Genomic DNA, 15,643 nt, shown 5'->3' with positions numbered 1-15,643 from the left:
ATTGGTGGAGGGAATTCAGCAGTGGTGAGTCATAAGGAGACCCTGGGAGAAAGAAGAAGGGGGGGGGGGGAATATCTTCCAAAAAAACCCAAATAAATAATCTAACCCTTCATACAGTTACGAATAACAACTATTATCCCAAGGATTATTATCTTCCTGCTTACATCAAACAAGGATATATGATTTTAGGAGTCACAAAAAGTAGGTCATCATGGTTTCAGCATTGCAGTGAAGTTAAATGAAGGATTTGATAGTCTGACACTTCAACAGACGTGTCAGACAAAAGCATAACAATCTGCAAAGAAACAGCTTTTCTGCCTTCCTCCCACCCAACATCAATTTCCTTCCTTCTATTCTCCCAAAGGAAAAATGTTTCATTATTCATCGTTTAAGTTTGCTGTTACACGGATTGAAGCCTTTTTTGCTGATATGGCACAAAAGTACATTTTGTAAGCACACTGACCAGACATTAACCAGCTATTTTCTATCCCTTATCTCATGTATTGTCTCCAATATACAGCAAATTATCTCCTAACTCATAAGACACCAATACATCACATTTCTTCTTCTTATGAACCAGAATTGTTTAAGAACTCTGAACTACCCAGAGCCACAGATATGTATTGTGCCCCGTACTGAACAGTAAGAGACACCCAGCCTCCTACAGGGACTAGTCTAGCCCAAACCAGCTGTCAAACTAGCGCTTCACATTCTAAAATGAATTTTAGAATCCCAATATAAAATGGACCAAATGGGCATATTTCACACAGATAAGGGAGGCAATCAGCTGCCATGTGCCTGACTCACAAATGATAATGGATGAGATGAGCCTGGCTGTAAAACCACAGCAAATTTCCTGTGCAATACAGCACATTTTCCAGTATGGAGTACATGGATCCCACACAATACATAATACAATACAATACATACACATTACATATTGCTGCAACTAACAACTATTTTCATGATGGACTCATCTCTCAACAATTCTCTCAAATTAATTGTTAAACCTTTGATGGTTAAAAGTCAGAACTGGAGGGAGGCGTTTGGAGTTTACCTAGAGGATTTGAACGTATTTCCAAAGTCATGGCTGATTTTAACAATCGAGATGAGGCAATAACTGTAGCTTCTCATCCTTACAAGTTTTCAGAGGCAAGAATGGGCTTATTCAGCATTTTTTGAGCTCGTTTGGCAAGAATATGAATGTAACAGACGCTTATTTATGGGTGAAAATGCAGCAAAGTAGGTTTAAATGAGGAACTGTATGTTTTATATTTTGGATCATTGCTTCACACACCAAAGGCACCAAGCTACTAAACTGGCCTGACCTTCAGGAGCCAGTGTCTTGTCAAAGGACACTTCCACATGCCAACAGGAGGGGCAGAGGATAAACCCATTAACCTAAATCACAGCTGTCCCAGTAACGCTCCTCCTTCAGTGTTATGCTCCTACATTCACTAGCCGTCTGATATGCTATCATTGACCTGCACCTGGGAGGAAAGCAGTGAGCATAAGCAGGATGTCCTTGAAAAAGCCCTTTAATAGAGTAAAAATGCATCTTTAGTGTCTTAACCACATAGAGATATTTGTTTCAAGGCATCTGTCTGTGCTCTGAAAGTTCAGCTAAAGCCCACAGCAGGACTTCTGCAGGAGCTCAGGCTTATCTCTGAGAGCCGCATGTCTATTCATAGTGCTGTTCCTCTCTCCTCCATCACTTCAAACACTAATGAGGCCTTTGCACCCCTTCCTCACTGCCTCTATCCCTTCCTCCTGCCCCCACCCAGCCTCCCTACACCATCTCCTCTCATCGTTGCTGTATTGGCCCGGGGCCTGAGTGTAGGAGTCGCCAATGAATCAATGCAGCAGGTCCCAAGTGTATGGAGGATAGGGTGGAGGACAATGAGTGACAAAGAAACAGGCAGCGAGAAAACGAGACATGGATGGAAGTGTGACGGGGGAGGTGGACTGTGATGCACTGAATGAATCACAGATTAGTGCTACTTATTGCATCTTCTCTGTCCGGTACAAATCTGTCCTGTCCTCTCTGTCAGCAGGAGAGGGAAGACATTTTTTTAAGTTAAGAGTGAGAGAGGCAACAGGAAATATTTTAGTTTTGTTTTTCTTAGAGGGAAAACTTCTGCCGTGCCATGGTGCCAAAAATCCCCATAATTCGAAACAGCTCAGTGGGTGTACTGCTGGCATTTCCATTTTCCATTATGACTGCTATAATCAAGTTGTACTCATGTTCTTTACTTTTTAATTGTGTAGTAAGACCCTAAAGTTGGGAGGGCGTGTGTTAAGAGAGCTCAGTATTCAACATGTCCAAGTCATTATAACAACGTTAAAACCACTGACAGGTGATGTGAATAACACTGATCATCTCGTTACAATGCAATGCTCTGCTGGTAGACCCTGGGTCCTGGCATTCATGAGGATGCCAGTCTGCATGGACCACACACGTGGACACTGTAGCAGACAAGCGATGTGCACCCGTGCACCCCCCCCAGCAGGATCTGCTCCAGTGCAAACAACTGCTCATGACAAAGAGCACTGAGGTCATAGCCAAGTCTGATCCACAGTAGGGCATGCATGGGTCAGACTTGTCTGGTCACATCCCATGGAAGCTTGATAAGATCGGGTTCTGGGGAAATTGTAGGTGAGGTTGATGAAGGAATGAAGGCTTTCCAGCACATTGCACTATAGAGAGATGATGAATATTGTTCACTTGAACTATAAGTCTTTTAACGTTGCTGCTAGGGTTGCAACTGTTTGAGATTTTAATGGTATGATAACCATCTTAGAAAATGTCACTGTTTAACATTATACAGTGTTACATAGAAGGTTTCTTTGCCTGAACAAACATTTTATTTGAAAAAAAGATCACATGACACTTCATATAAACATAATATACGTATATATATATCCAATTTCATACCATGGTATACCTTCACACCAGTATACAACTCCTACCCAAGCAGCAACTGATCGGTGTGAATGCAACACTAATGCGACTGATGATTATTTTTAGACATCTTCAAATTCAAACGGCAAAAGAAAAGTACAAAACTCAAGCTGGAGCAAGTGCTGTTCACATTTTTGTCTGATAAATGACTCATAACTGCTGCAGATAAATTTCCAATTGACAGGTTCATTAACTTGCATAATCTAAAACATTAACATTCATTAACAATACTGCTAACTTCAGAGTGGTGTTAAGTTTGTGAGAAATAAACAAATAAATAAAGAGTTATTTTGTGTTGCTGGTGTTGTTAATGTGGGTTAGTGTGGAGAAAAAAAACTAAGCAAGAGCAACAAGGTGGGTGGACATGAATTTGGATGACAGTGGTGGAAAGCACACATAGGGGGTCTCACGACATCCACCCACTCTGCATGGCAAGCTGACAACACATTTAGGGGCTGGACACCGAACTGCTCTGCTGCTCCATACACACTCACACATAAGCCCACACACAAATGCGCTTGCACACAGGAACAATGAATTACTGGTTGTTGGTAGACAGAACAATACAAGAAAGAGAAGGCAGACATCTCTGCAGCCTGGTGCACCAGAGTTGGGGAACTTTAGGCTATTATTCAACTTGTTTCACTGATTAGATGCTTAGCGACAAATCAATGCCCACTGAATTTATCTGTGCATATGGGTACACATGTGAGGGGTCTCCACCCCTTAAATCATCACAGAAAGGAGCCAGCCAATCACAATGCTATTTTTGTCTTTGTAACAATGGGCTGGTACATTAACAGATTACACCCTCCATTTCCCCCAGGATGTCAGCTTAACGCTTTCACTTCAGGGTGAGAGAGAGAGAGATAGCAAGAGGGGAGGAAAAAAGTGCATGATGAAGTCATAAAAACAGGGGCAAACAAATTAAATACACAGCTCTAAAGGCATGTTTGTGCATGATGATAGTTATATAATCATCCTCACACACATAGTCAAGTGTTCACAGGAGCATGGCTGTTAGGATTGCAGATACCAGCACTAGAGATGCAGTGATTAACCCAAGGATACAACAAGTAAACAAATAAAAACAACTGCTGGCACAACGGGGAGACTGAAGGCAGAACTAATAAACCTGGGGCACCAGCTCAAACGCAGTGCAGCAAGAAGTTCAGGTAAGCAAAGTTACACATGCTGACACCGACCTCTTTTGTGTTTGAGGGGGACTACAATAGCTAAACAATGGCCAAGGCTGAACACCAGAGCTTTCTCTCCACCAACGAAAAGAACCTTGAGTCGCTGGTATGGGAGCACTTTGGAGGAATATCCGGGGGGTTGTTCAAGAGGACTGCTGAAGGTCCATAACCTTGAATCAACTTTGTTTTATTATTTTTGTACAAATAATCAAACCCCAATATTGCCAAGTGCAATATCAGAGTTGATGGCGCTGCTATTTTTTGTTTTATAAGTGATAAATTGTGTCACAATGTGCCTTTTAACATTTTAGGGCATTTAACAGATGCTTTTGTCCAAAGCGACTTACAGCAATTCATACATATAGTCATACAATGATGGTGGTGGCGAAATGGCGAAAAGGTGCCGACAGCACAACAGGAGCAGTTTGGGGTTTAGTATCTCAAGGACACTTTGACATACAGACCAGGGGAATCTAACCGGCGACCTTCTGATAACAAGACACAGGCTCTACCCATGACCCACAGCCATCATGTTGCTACAAAGATCTCCTTGCATATAAATCATACTTTCCAGACTGAGGGAACATGCCTGTTCGGTACAGACCTTGGAAAGCATCATTTTTTTGTTTTTAGTGAAAATGGAAGGCAAAAATGATCATCTCCCACTAAAATGGTGACTCATCTTCAAAATCACATCATCTGTCAAAATAAACACATTGTAGATTTTCTGCACATCAAACCAAACCAAAAAAGGTTCTTTATTAAAGTCTGAAACAAAAGGAATGTATCTAAAGGAATAGTTAAAGTAATCTTAAAAACACACACACACACACACACACAAACAGACACACACACACACACACACACACACACACAGGTAGTATGTGACAAGTAGCCCAGCTTATGCTGCAGTGTCATATCTGCTCCTGCTGTTCCAAAGCTGCTCTGTTGTTACTAAAATCACATGGCTGACAAGGGGAGTAAATATAGTCCTGATGCCCTGCTGCAAGGAGAATATCAAACACACTTTGGATCTGTGTGTGTGTGTGTGTGTGTGTGTGTGTGTGTGTGTGTATTACTGTGGTTGAGAGACAGACAAAAGTCGTCACTACACGTTCAGACCTCACCTTCACCTGGCATCATTCAAAGCACTGGTTGTACTGGCTGCACTCACAAAAACAAAAAAGCAAATAGTGCACTCTCTGTAGGCACCTCCATGCAGTATACACACACACGTGCAAAATTCATGACACTTCTAGTGATGGTTACAAAGCATGTTACCCTTCAGGGGTGTTCTTATATAACAGAGCAAGAGGGGGGGGAGACAGACCAAGTCCTGCTATTTTTACATCAGCAAACAAAGACGGTCAGAACATCCTTAAACAGTGAAATGCAAGCACACGGCCGAATCTACAAACATGCAGAGAAAAAAAGAGGATAGGTGAGGGGAGTCTGTGCAAATACTGAATAATAAGCAAGGCAGATTCAACAGCCAATATGCACATAGACTGTCACTCAATGAGGTGAGGAGAGGTGGAGAGTCTTGTGGAGAACATGCAGACAGCATTAGGGAAAGCGTGACAAAGAGTACAAAATTTATGTCACTAAGGTATGAGCTATTCAAACTGCATATATCACCACAATGTGAATCTACCCCCACCCTTCTTTCAGTCACGATGAGACCTAGCCACTGAGAATGTGTCTTCAAGCTATTGACATGCACACATGCACACACACACACACACACACTGCATGCACACTTTGCAGAGGCAAATCTACACTGTATACATTTGTTTCAGTCGTCAATCCATGTGCGCCCAATTCAAAGTACACATTTGATCCAGTGTGGGCGTGTGGCAGCGAACGCGGCTGGTATAATGTGAACAACATACTGATGAACAGACCCAGCTGCCTTCAAATCCTTGTGACACAAGGCCAATCTGACACGCTATGAATCACAGTCTAACAGGCACCAAAACTGGGCTATGAGGGACTCAAGCTCAGAGCACTATTTCCATACAGTGGCTCACCAGCAGCACTGCAAAGTAAAGCCATACCAAGCTCGATCGGCCAGTGTGCATTGTCTGTGCCGATGATTCATTAACCTACAAACTAAAGTCTGTGTCCATCAATAGTCTACAAAGCAAAACTGACTACATTTTTAATTAGTGCTAATCAATGAACCATATATCAACTTGTCCCAGTAACACCTTAGTGACACCATATTACCAAGGGCATTTCCTCATGATGTGAACATTTTACTGAAAGGTAACGCATCTTACTTGTAGCAGCACATGTAGTACGTTTCCTGGTTTCAGGGACACATTTATTTTTTATGTGTTTCTAACATTTGTACAGTAAGCTTCACAAACACATCAAAGTCCATAACACTGATAACAGCAACAGTTAGAATATGTTTCAAGCCCATGGAGCACAATGTTACCACCTCAAATACAACAGAAGTTAAAAGATAAGTTAAGACAAAAATAAGACAAAATAAGTATCTGTTACCGAAAATAAACATCTTCAGAGCAGGGTCTTCTTGTAAGCTAAGACTGCAATTGAACAGAACTGTATCCTCGTAAGAGACCAAGTTCTCGTAACATGCTTGTCCGAGACATTTCAGTCTAGTGACAGCTGCAGTCCATGACAAGCTACGAAGAAACGTGTTTTTAGAATGTAGGAAAACTGGTTGAACGCTGGATGCTTCACATAACTTACATGCTTTCAGAGCTAAGAACACACACACAAATGCAGGAGAGATTATTATCCTTACCGTACATCGATCGTGATGTTGGAGCCTCTCACGACAGACGCTTATGTTTCCTTAATGCAGCTTCAGATGCTCATACAGACACACTGCCGTGCCAAGAGGCACTGAAAACGCACACAAACACACACACACACTCTCTCGGATAAATGCCTGCACGTGTGCTTGAAGCTAAAATGCGCACCGTGATTGGTGCAGAGCCTGGCTCGATGCAATGATTTACACACACTCTCTCTGCCGCGCAGTCACACACACACACACACACACACACACACACACAGCGGGTTACACACACGCACACAAAAGGGGGCTGAGAGGCAACGTCAGAGAGAAGCGTGCCGTGATGACCTTGGATTTTCCTGTTTGTCTTCTGCAACAGCGCTCCTTCTAAAGGGGGCAGTGCAGATTTCACATGCAGGCGCACATACAAACACTCATAATCATTTCTCTCAGTTGCACAGAGAGAAGCAGAGAAAGGGGAGCGGGTTGAGAGAGAATGACAGAGAAATGTACACCACAGGGACAGAAAGGGAGAAGACCTCCCACCCACGCAAATCTCCTTTCTCCTTCTCTCCACCCCCTGCCAGCATCACTCTTTGCCTCCACTCCCTCATTAATCTTCCCCATGCTTCTTTATTTTCTTAAATATCAGTTTTTCCCTTAAAGCTAACATGACTTTGTGCTACAATTTCCTTACATTTCATAGCCTAATACAAAAATGTCTTGTCCCATTTCTTCATTTTATGGGTTGAAAATAAACTTTTTACCGTAAATTCCACAATGGCCGCCTAGTGGATACTTCAAATACACCAGCCATATTTTTTTTTCAATCAGTCACTATTTTTATTGCAATCTTAGGTTAGAAAATATGTGATTATACAACCATGTTTACTGGTATTTGCATTTCAGAAAAAGCAATGCAATGCAAAACTGTGAAATGTTCAAGATGCCATGGTTTGCTCATTCTCTTCCAGGTTTAATTTTCTAAACTCGTGGTGCATGAATAACACTTTTCAGCAGCTGGCTCTTCCCTCTCTGATGACAGAGTGTCACCTGCACATGAATGCACCACATGAGCAAACCTTTCAAATGGACTCATGCTTTTATCTGCCTCACCACACAGCCATAACAGTGACAAATGTAAAACCAGATACGACGTTCACATAATTGGCTCTAATGCACGAGTTTGCAGCAAAAGCATTAACCTAATACTTCTGCAGCCTCCTCGTAAAAGCATGAACGAGCGCTTGAAATAAAGTGCATTGCTACTCAACCTTTTTGGTTCAGGTTTTTTTTCATTATTCCAAATGCCGGTTTTTAGATAATAACGCATGAATTTTCAAGACTTACTAACAGCATTGAGTTGAGTTTTTGTAAACATATAAAACAGAGCAATACGACTAAGATCCATTATAAAACCATGTTTTGCAATTACCAAAAGTGCTCAGCTGTCATTGATTGAACAAGGAGAGGAGAGTGGGCTACAACAGGGATGCTTCAATGAATTAGAGATGACGGTGAATTGTTCTCAATTCAAAACTCATAAAAACAGATTCTGTTCAGTGTATCATACTATCACTCGCTGTATTTCACTGCAATAAATGTGATACGTAAAGGGTGACTCCACTAATTTTACACATTAATGTGTGTTTACAGGTCCTGGGAATTTCTACTGCATATGTGAAACAAGTAGTATGAAGTGATGAAGCCTCCAGTGTATATCGCTCTATAGCTAAGTTGGACTGTTGAAACCAGCAGTCCATTAGTCAGCCTTGCACTCCTATAACAGTACAGTTAAAAACAAAATGATCAAATCAATCCAGGAGAAGTAGAGATATTGACTTTTGTTACTGACTGATATCAATGACAGCAATTTATCAGATTGCATGCACCTTGAAGCCCACAAAAGGCTTTATACTACTTTTTTTTTTTCATACGCAGCAGTCCTCCCCAAGACCCTTTAACACGTTTAATTGGTGGCAATCCCGTTTAAAGGCCTTCAAGGGAAAATTCCTCTCTACACTTAGTGTGAATTTCTTTTCTTTTTTCTTGTGGTGAACAACAGGGGTCTTGCTTGAATAATCATCATAGTCAGTTACAATCAAGCTCTGTTTTCCTTGTTCTCAAATGCCAGAAAATCTGATTGTTGGCATGATAATAAATAGCCCCTGTTGAGCTGAATGCATCTCTTTATGATGGAGGAACAACTTTCATCTGATCCAATGGGAAGCATTTGCTCATGCAAGACTTTATGAATCATTCAACATTAAAGCAGAAAGTAAAAAAGAGAAAATGGAATGAATGAAAGCTGTCTTTACTAAACACTGCTCAACATGAGCCAAGTACCAATCACAGCCAATGTTACTTTCGATGTTGGCCTACTCTCGCGCTTAAGTACCCTCTACAAACTGTGAAATAAGCTGTATCAATTTTACAGGACAGGAGGCAGCTCCAGCAAGTCAAACCCACAAACAGCGACTTCCATTTGCGGGATGACATATTTTTGTCAGGCATCATTGAACCATGGGGAAGAAAACAAGTTTTCAGTGGAATAATTCTGTTTGTGCCACTTAGAAACTGAAATGGAGCCAGTGAGAGAACAGAGGCGATGGTGTTGTCACTTACCCTTGCCAATGCGATGGTCCAGAAGGGTACGGCAGTCCAGTGCCAGCCTCTGAGAGGCCGGGACATCAGGCGCAGGCAAGGGCATGGCAGCCAAACACACACTACTCCTTTCACAGACAGAGAAAACCTCCTAACAGCGCCAAAAAACGTGCATGTCACGCCACAGGCAGCAGACTAAAGCTCTGTTATTCTTTGGATATATATTCTTGCAAAATAGGCCTCCAAAAATGAAATGTCTTCAGTTCCACAATTCCTTGTCAGATAGACTAAATGCAAAAAGGTCCTCACATGCCTTAACAACTTCTCAATTTGGCTGCAATAAACACACACACATGCAAACAGACACTTCTCCCCTGTCAAGTCTAAACGGAAAAAGCCGACTCCAAACTTCTGTGTGAAGTTTCACACCCACAAAAAAACTCACAAATGAACTTAGAGTCCCAGCCGAGCACCAACTCCTATGTCCCTACCTACCTTGAGGCTTCTGAGTAATTTCCTCAGTACATACACAGATTGACCGTATTAACAAAGAGATTAGCGATTAGTCCCTTCTATAACAGCTCTGCTGTCTCTGTTTGCTGCCGCTCTCATTAATAAACATCTCACTGACACAATGGACCTCACTATCCACCCCAAGTCTCTCTCTCGGGGCGAGAGACACAGGGAGACACAGAGAGAGGAGGGTTGAGGCAGGCAGAGAGAGAGGGGCACTGTGGGACAGCCATTCAGTCAGTGGGCTCGAGGTTCAAGGAATGTGGCAATCAGCAGAACCCACCATGGGGAAAATATCTGGTGAGTGATCTCTGTGCAAATTTCACACATGACACACTGCGCAGATCAAACACATCACATACAAACACACATATCTGGATCACTGCTGCAAAGTGTCACTCACAAACACATTGTAAGAGTCTGCAATGAGTTCGTTTGGATTGGGATTGGACAGCTCTTAAAACTAGTTGTAATTTTCTTCTCCATTTCCTCCATTTCATTCCTCCATTCAACTTTTGGAGGGTCATAATTAAGCCCTCTGGTTCATTACAGGTGCACGATAGTTCGTTGTTTCCCACCTGTCATGTCGGATGTTTGTCACAAGGCGGCGTTGTTCTTCCAGGTTCACAGTGGCAGGGAGATGGGAGGCACTTCACACCGAAAACAGGTCTCCACCGGCGCGTCGAAAATCAGGAAAACCGCCGGATTGTCTTCGGCCTGTGGAAGTCAGTATGCCCGAATTAGCCGATGGGCTAATGAATACTGTTGATATTCTAACATGTGTAAGCTTATAAATTATGAGAACCAGTGGGTACTAACGTCAGCCTGACCAGTGGCAAGCAAATGGTGTAATGTAACATATTTTTACTTCCGGACAGAAATTTAAAATAATTACAGCTGCTGGTAAAATATTTAAGATAATGTCAGCAATGCTAGCTGTCACAGGTTTTCATATAGTCTAACTGTGTCCTCTCATGAAAGCTTAAGTGTTTCGATACTTTCCCTTGTTTTTCACTCACGCTTAAACTTACACATCTAACGAGGCTAACACATATTATTCAAAGCTAGCATCTGTCTCTGCTAGCCTGATACGGGAAAGAGCGCTATCAGCTAGCCACGTATGCTAACGTTAGCTAAGATGCTTTACGAGAAGCCTCTGGCTGGCTCTGAACATCAATTAGAGTCGACATCCATTTACTTACCATGAAGTGGACGAAATTAAAATCCTTGAACTGTGTGTCATACGGACAGGTAAGGCCTGCCACCGAGACTGAAGTTAAACTATGTCAGAATACCGTACATTTAGTTAGTTAAACCAGCGTTACTCCCCTCGTAGCCACCAGCTGTTAGTGGCTAGCTGTTACTATGTGACAGCCCACCACCGCAGCTTTAGTCATGTTTGAACAGTCTAGACGTCCAGCCCAGGAACAGGAATGGAAAAATAAACAGCGTTATCAGGCAAACCCTTGACCAGACGCCTGACCAAGTAATTGCTTTAACATTACAGCTTTATCAGTGTATTTTAATTTATTATTATTATTTTTTTTCTATGGGTGATGTTACTGTAATGTCACCTCAATAAACTGAATTACAGTTGAATGTGCATTATTGTTGTGCTAAAATAAGCAAGAACTCTAAATTTGAAAGTCAACAAAACATTAATAGTTGCATCATTTATGTGATATAAATGTGTTTTCTAAAGATCAGACGTTAATGCTGTTCCTAAAGCAATGTTAATGTTGTTAACATGCCGTGCATTACTTTCAGAGTTGTGAGGATATTTCCATTTCCCCAAATGCCAAGAACAAAGCCCCCTCACTTTAATCAGTGATTCACTTTTCATTTTTTAAATTCCTGATCATTTCCTTCATAAATGCATAACTGAAACAAAGTTAGGCATCGAGACCTGTGAAATGCTGCCTACATCTCCGATTTCATCAGCGATACTAAAAGTGAATACAAACAAATGTTTAGTGTAAGAAAAATGCAATTCAGTTGCACTGTAGAGTGTCTGTGAATGAGACATGCTGATTCTGCAACATGCCTCTTTTCTACCAGTTGGTGACAGCAGTGAGTCAGGAGATCTGATCAGATTGATTGTTATCAGCAAAACAGTCTGCATTTTTCTGATTATCTTCTGCCCAAAGGTGGTCTGATTGCAGTAAAATTCCCCTAATCAAAATATTTTGCAGGACAGTATATTGCACTTGGTGTACACAAGGCCTCATGTTGTCTGCCACCTTTTCTGAAGCCTAAACTTGGTGCTTCTCAGCGTACCACTTAGCATGCCGGGGGCCTGTAATTCTGAGGGTCTCTTAAACCCACTGAGCCATCAGACCACTGGGTCTGTCATGTGGCAGTTTTTTTGTCCTGTGTGGCTTCTCTCTACCTGCTCAGCCCCCCTTTTAAAACCTGAGTGAAGTTGAGCTAATTATGTCTAAGCCCAAGCTCAAAACAAGGGAGTCTGGGAGGTTATCATTTCAAGGCATACTATACGTGGCAGTAGCAGTCATTATATTGCCGTGCAGGAGGAGAAAATCATCACAAGCCGTGTCTGACAAGTAACAGCTGACAAGTAAGTGATTGCATTGATTGATTACCAAACTATATAACATTGAGGACAGGGGGGCTCTCTTGTCTCATAAGCTTTTTTTTGTTTTTTTGTCAATTTCAAAATATTGCTTATGCAGCATTCTGTAGATTTTGGGTGATATGGCCTTAAAACAATATTGCAACTATATCGTAGCGATGACTTTTGGTTCTTAAATATAATATATATGTAATATGGATATAACGACTAAGTGTGTAAAGTCTTGGAGTCTATCAGAGCAAGTACAGAAAATTACATTATTTGACCAGTACTGGATTTCTGGGCCAATGCTGATGTGAATATTAGGGAGTTAATACATTCAGGTATCAATATATAGGCCTTTATTCCTATATATATATATATATATATATATATATATATATATATATATATATATATATATATATATATATATATACCTAAATGCACGTTTTTTAAAAATCATCTGTCAAAATCAGAAACTTATGATAAAGATACACACAGTGGAGGAAGGATATTTTACAGGTTAACAATAAATGTTACTGTCCAAAATGACATGATTGCACTGAAACAGTAAACATAATCTTTTCTCCGCCCAGTTTAGCACCTTTGTTTTGCTCTGACCCACCTGAACTGTGCTCGTCTTCACTTGCAAGAGCTTTCAGCAACTGCCAACAAAAGCTAGCATGCTTTCACCGCCCGACTGTAGTATCGGCCTCACACACTCCAGCTTACACAGCACACTGTGCGATGAACCACAAACAGACACAAATAGGCCTCTGTCCGGCATATGTGAAATGTTTGGCAAGCACGTAGGCCCACAAGGTGCATGAGAAGGATCAGCTGATTACAGTGGACAGCCAAAGCAGGTTGCCTTAACACTAATTAGCTTCTGCTCTTAGCAAACTAATTCATCCTAGCTCCTCCCTCAAGTGAACTCAAGTTCACAGGCACTCCAAATAGAGTGACCACATAAAGTTACTCACATGTTTTGAACTGGGGAGAGAAATCCACAGGCATGTATCTGAATTGCTCATAACAAATGTGAAGGTTACATCAGAACTATCTTCAATGGTTTACTCATCCCCCTCTCCTTGTTTCTAGTAACAGTGTCCTCTCATTGACCTTTTTTACGTGCTTTATTTAATGTTCTACACACCATGCCGATGTGGTGGTGGTTATAGTGGATCTAATTGCCTTATAGACCTGGCTGGCTATTTTTAGACGCACAGTAATCAGCATGAAAGGTCTGAGCTCTGCGGTTAGGTTGGGACAGATGGGAACTCATTAGACCAGCCTAAGGGGCCCTGTGCGTTTGGACACAATTAGCAAAGCATGTCTCAAAAACTTTAACCAGCTTAGGGACAGGGACCACAGGCCTGCTGATGCTATCAGCCCAATGAGTGCTGCTCATCATCATCAATACCGAGGCTGGACTCTTTCAACACACCTCTTGTTCTGGCTGATGCTTTCTTCTGTTGGTCCACGTCTGATTTCCAATTTCTGACGTGTTTTGTAATGTTATGTTTAAAACAAGGGTATGCTACCAACAAGTAAATTCTTGAATCTGAATAACCTAATCCATCTCATATGTTGAGGGACAAATAGTGAAAACAGCATCAGAGGATAATTCATCCAAGCATGGAAATTCAGTCACTATCTGGCTGGTGAAAACATTTCACAAGCTTCGCAGAAAAACAACGTTGCAGCATTCTCCGAAACAACTGAAATAGATGGGGACTTGTTTTAAAAAAGTAAAATATGAACCTGAGATGGCTTCATAAAGCTTGTCCAGCATAATCAAATTCTATGGAAGCCCCAAATCGATTTGATAGGGGACGTTATTTATGCCCTTAAGGCAGTCACTGTAGCTGCTAAGCTAAAAGTGTTAGCATGCACCCCACAAGGGTGCACATAATCAACCGGGCATAGAGGTTTAATCAATTTGGGATTTCTGACCTTCTCGAGACTTGGATCATGCTGGAAGAGCTGTTTGGAGCCACTTTCTGTTGTTTTTCTGTTGTCCCCATCTTCTTCAGTTGTTGAGGAGAATGGTACAACGCCGTATTGCTGTGATGCTCCAAAAATTTTCTTTGTGTAATTCAAAACCTTACCCCACTTTCCATCAGCATTTCGGGGTGAGCGTGCTAAATGAATAGCATATCACTGTTTTCAACTCTTTAATGAAATAACCTGATGAAAATTAATTGAATCAATTAATCATCTACAGTGTCCAGCCTGTGAACACTTTGTTTACAAGTAGAAGGAGATTAAACAAGTTGTCTTGGTATACCTGAAATAAAGAAGGATTATATCTTGACATAGCTTCAGCTTATTTTGAATGCCTAAATGATTTCCCCCATTAGGCTGTTTTGAATCCCAATGAGAAGCAGCTACAGAGCGAGAGGAAGTTGTCTCATGCTGTATTATAATTGAAGGGGAAACAGCATTTTAATAAGGGTCTGGATTGATTAGATCCAAATGAACAACCTTATTGGTCTTCATTAAACGAATATGCCAACAGAGTTTTGTTTCATAAATGTCCCAGAGCTTATACAGAAGCAAACAGTTCAATGGAACACTTTAAGACGTGCACTTATTTTCATACATAGATGCACAAACAGAGAACAAACCCAATATAGAGGCAGCAATTCTTTCTTTTTATTCGTATGAGGAGTTGGGAGTAGAGTTGATGAAAAAGAAAAGTGCAGAGTGTGTTAAACTAAGAGTGAATGAAAAAGGCACTAAGCATAATGCAATTTGATTTAAGTGTCGACCCTGCTCCCAAACGATCTGGCTGACTTGGCCAAAGTTTGAGAGTGTTGCGTCCATCTTGGGAGTTGTCTTGTTGCCAATGATCTCAGCTTTGCCGGCCAGTGAGAGTGGCTGCTGACTAAGTAATCCTCTTTGCACTCCTCACTCCTGCAGCTCTGCTTCGCGGCAGTGGTTGACTTCATTTCAAAACAGTCCAGGTGGTGACCTACAATCCCCAACACACCCTGGCTCGACCCCATCAGTCTTGCGAACTC

The 15,643-nt window shown here is 41.5% G+C and overlaps 1 protein-coding gene across 2 annotated transcripts in view; it reads right to left on the bottom strand.

The window, feature by feature from the left end:
- Positions 1-11,403, bottom strand: part of LOC119012451 (protein EFR3 homolog B) — a 32,620-nt gene extending 21,217 nt beyond the window's left edge. Inside the window, exons 1-2 of one of the 2 annotated variants that reach the window (XM_037086297.1) lie at positions 11,248-11,403; positions 10,624-10,762 (exon numbers count right to left, since the gene is read on the bottom strand). In XM_037086297.1, the coding sequence (XP_036942192.1) occupies positions 10,624-10,630 (7 nt within the window). In that variant the 5' untranslated portion in view covers positions 10,631-10,762; positions 11,248-11,403. Of the gene's footprint in view, positions 1-6,934; positions 7,193-10,623; positions 10,763-11,247 lie in introns of those variants that run through there. The other variant, XM_037086298.1, reaches the window with a different exon arrangement.
- Positions 11,404-15,643: the final 4,240 nt, after the last annotated feature.

Source organism: Acanthopagrus latus, chromosome 22, assembly GCF_904848185.1.
Source record: "Acanthopagrus latus isolate v.2019 chromosome 22, fAcaLat1.1, whole genome shotgun sequence".
In the NCBI taxonomy this organism is placed as follows: Eukaryota; Metazoa; Chordata; class Actinopteri; order Spariformes; family Sparidae; genus Acanthopagrus; species Acanthopagrus latus.
The sequence above is the reverse complement of the archived record's forward strand: the minus strand, read 5'-3'. Positions and strand labels throughout refer to the sequence as shown.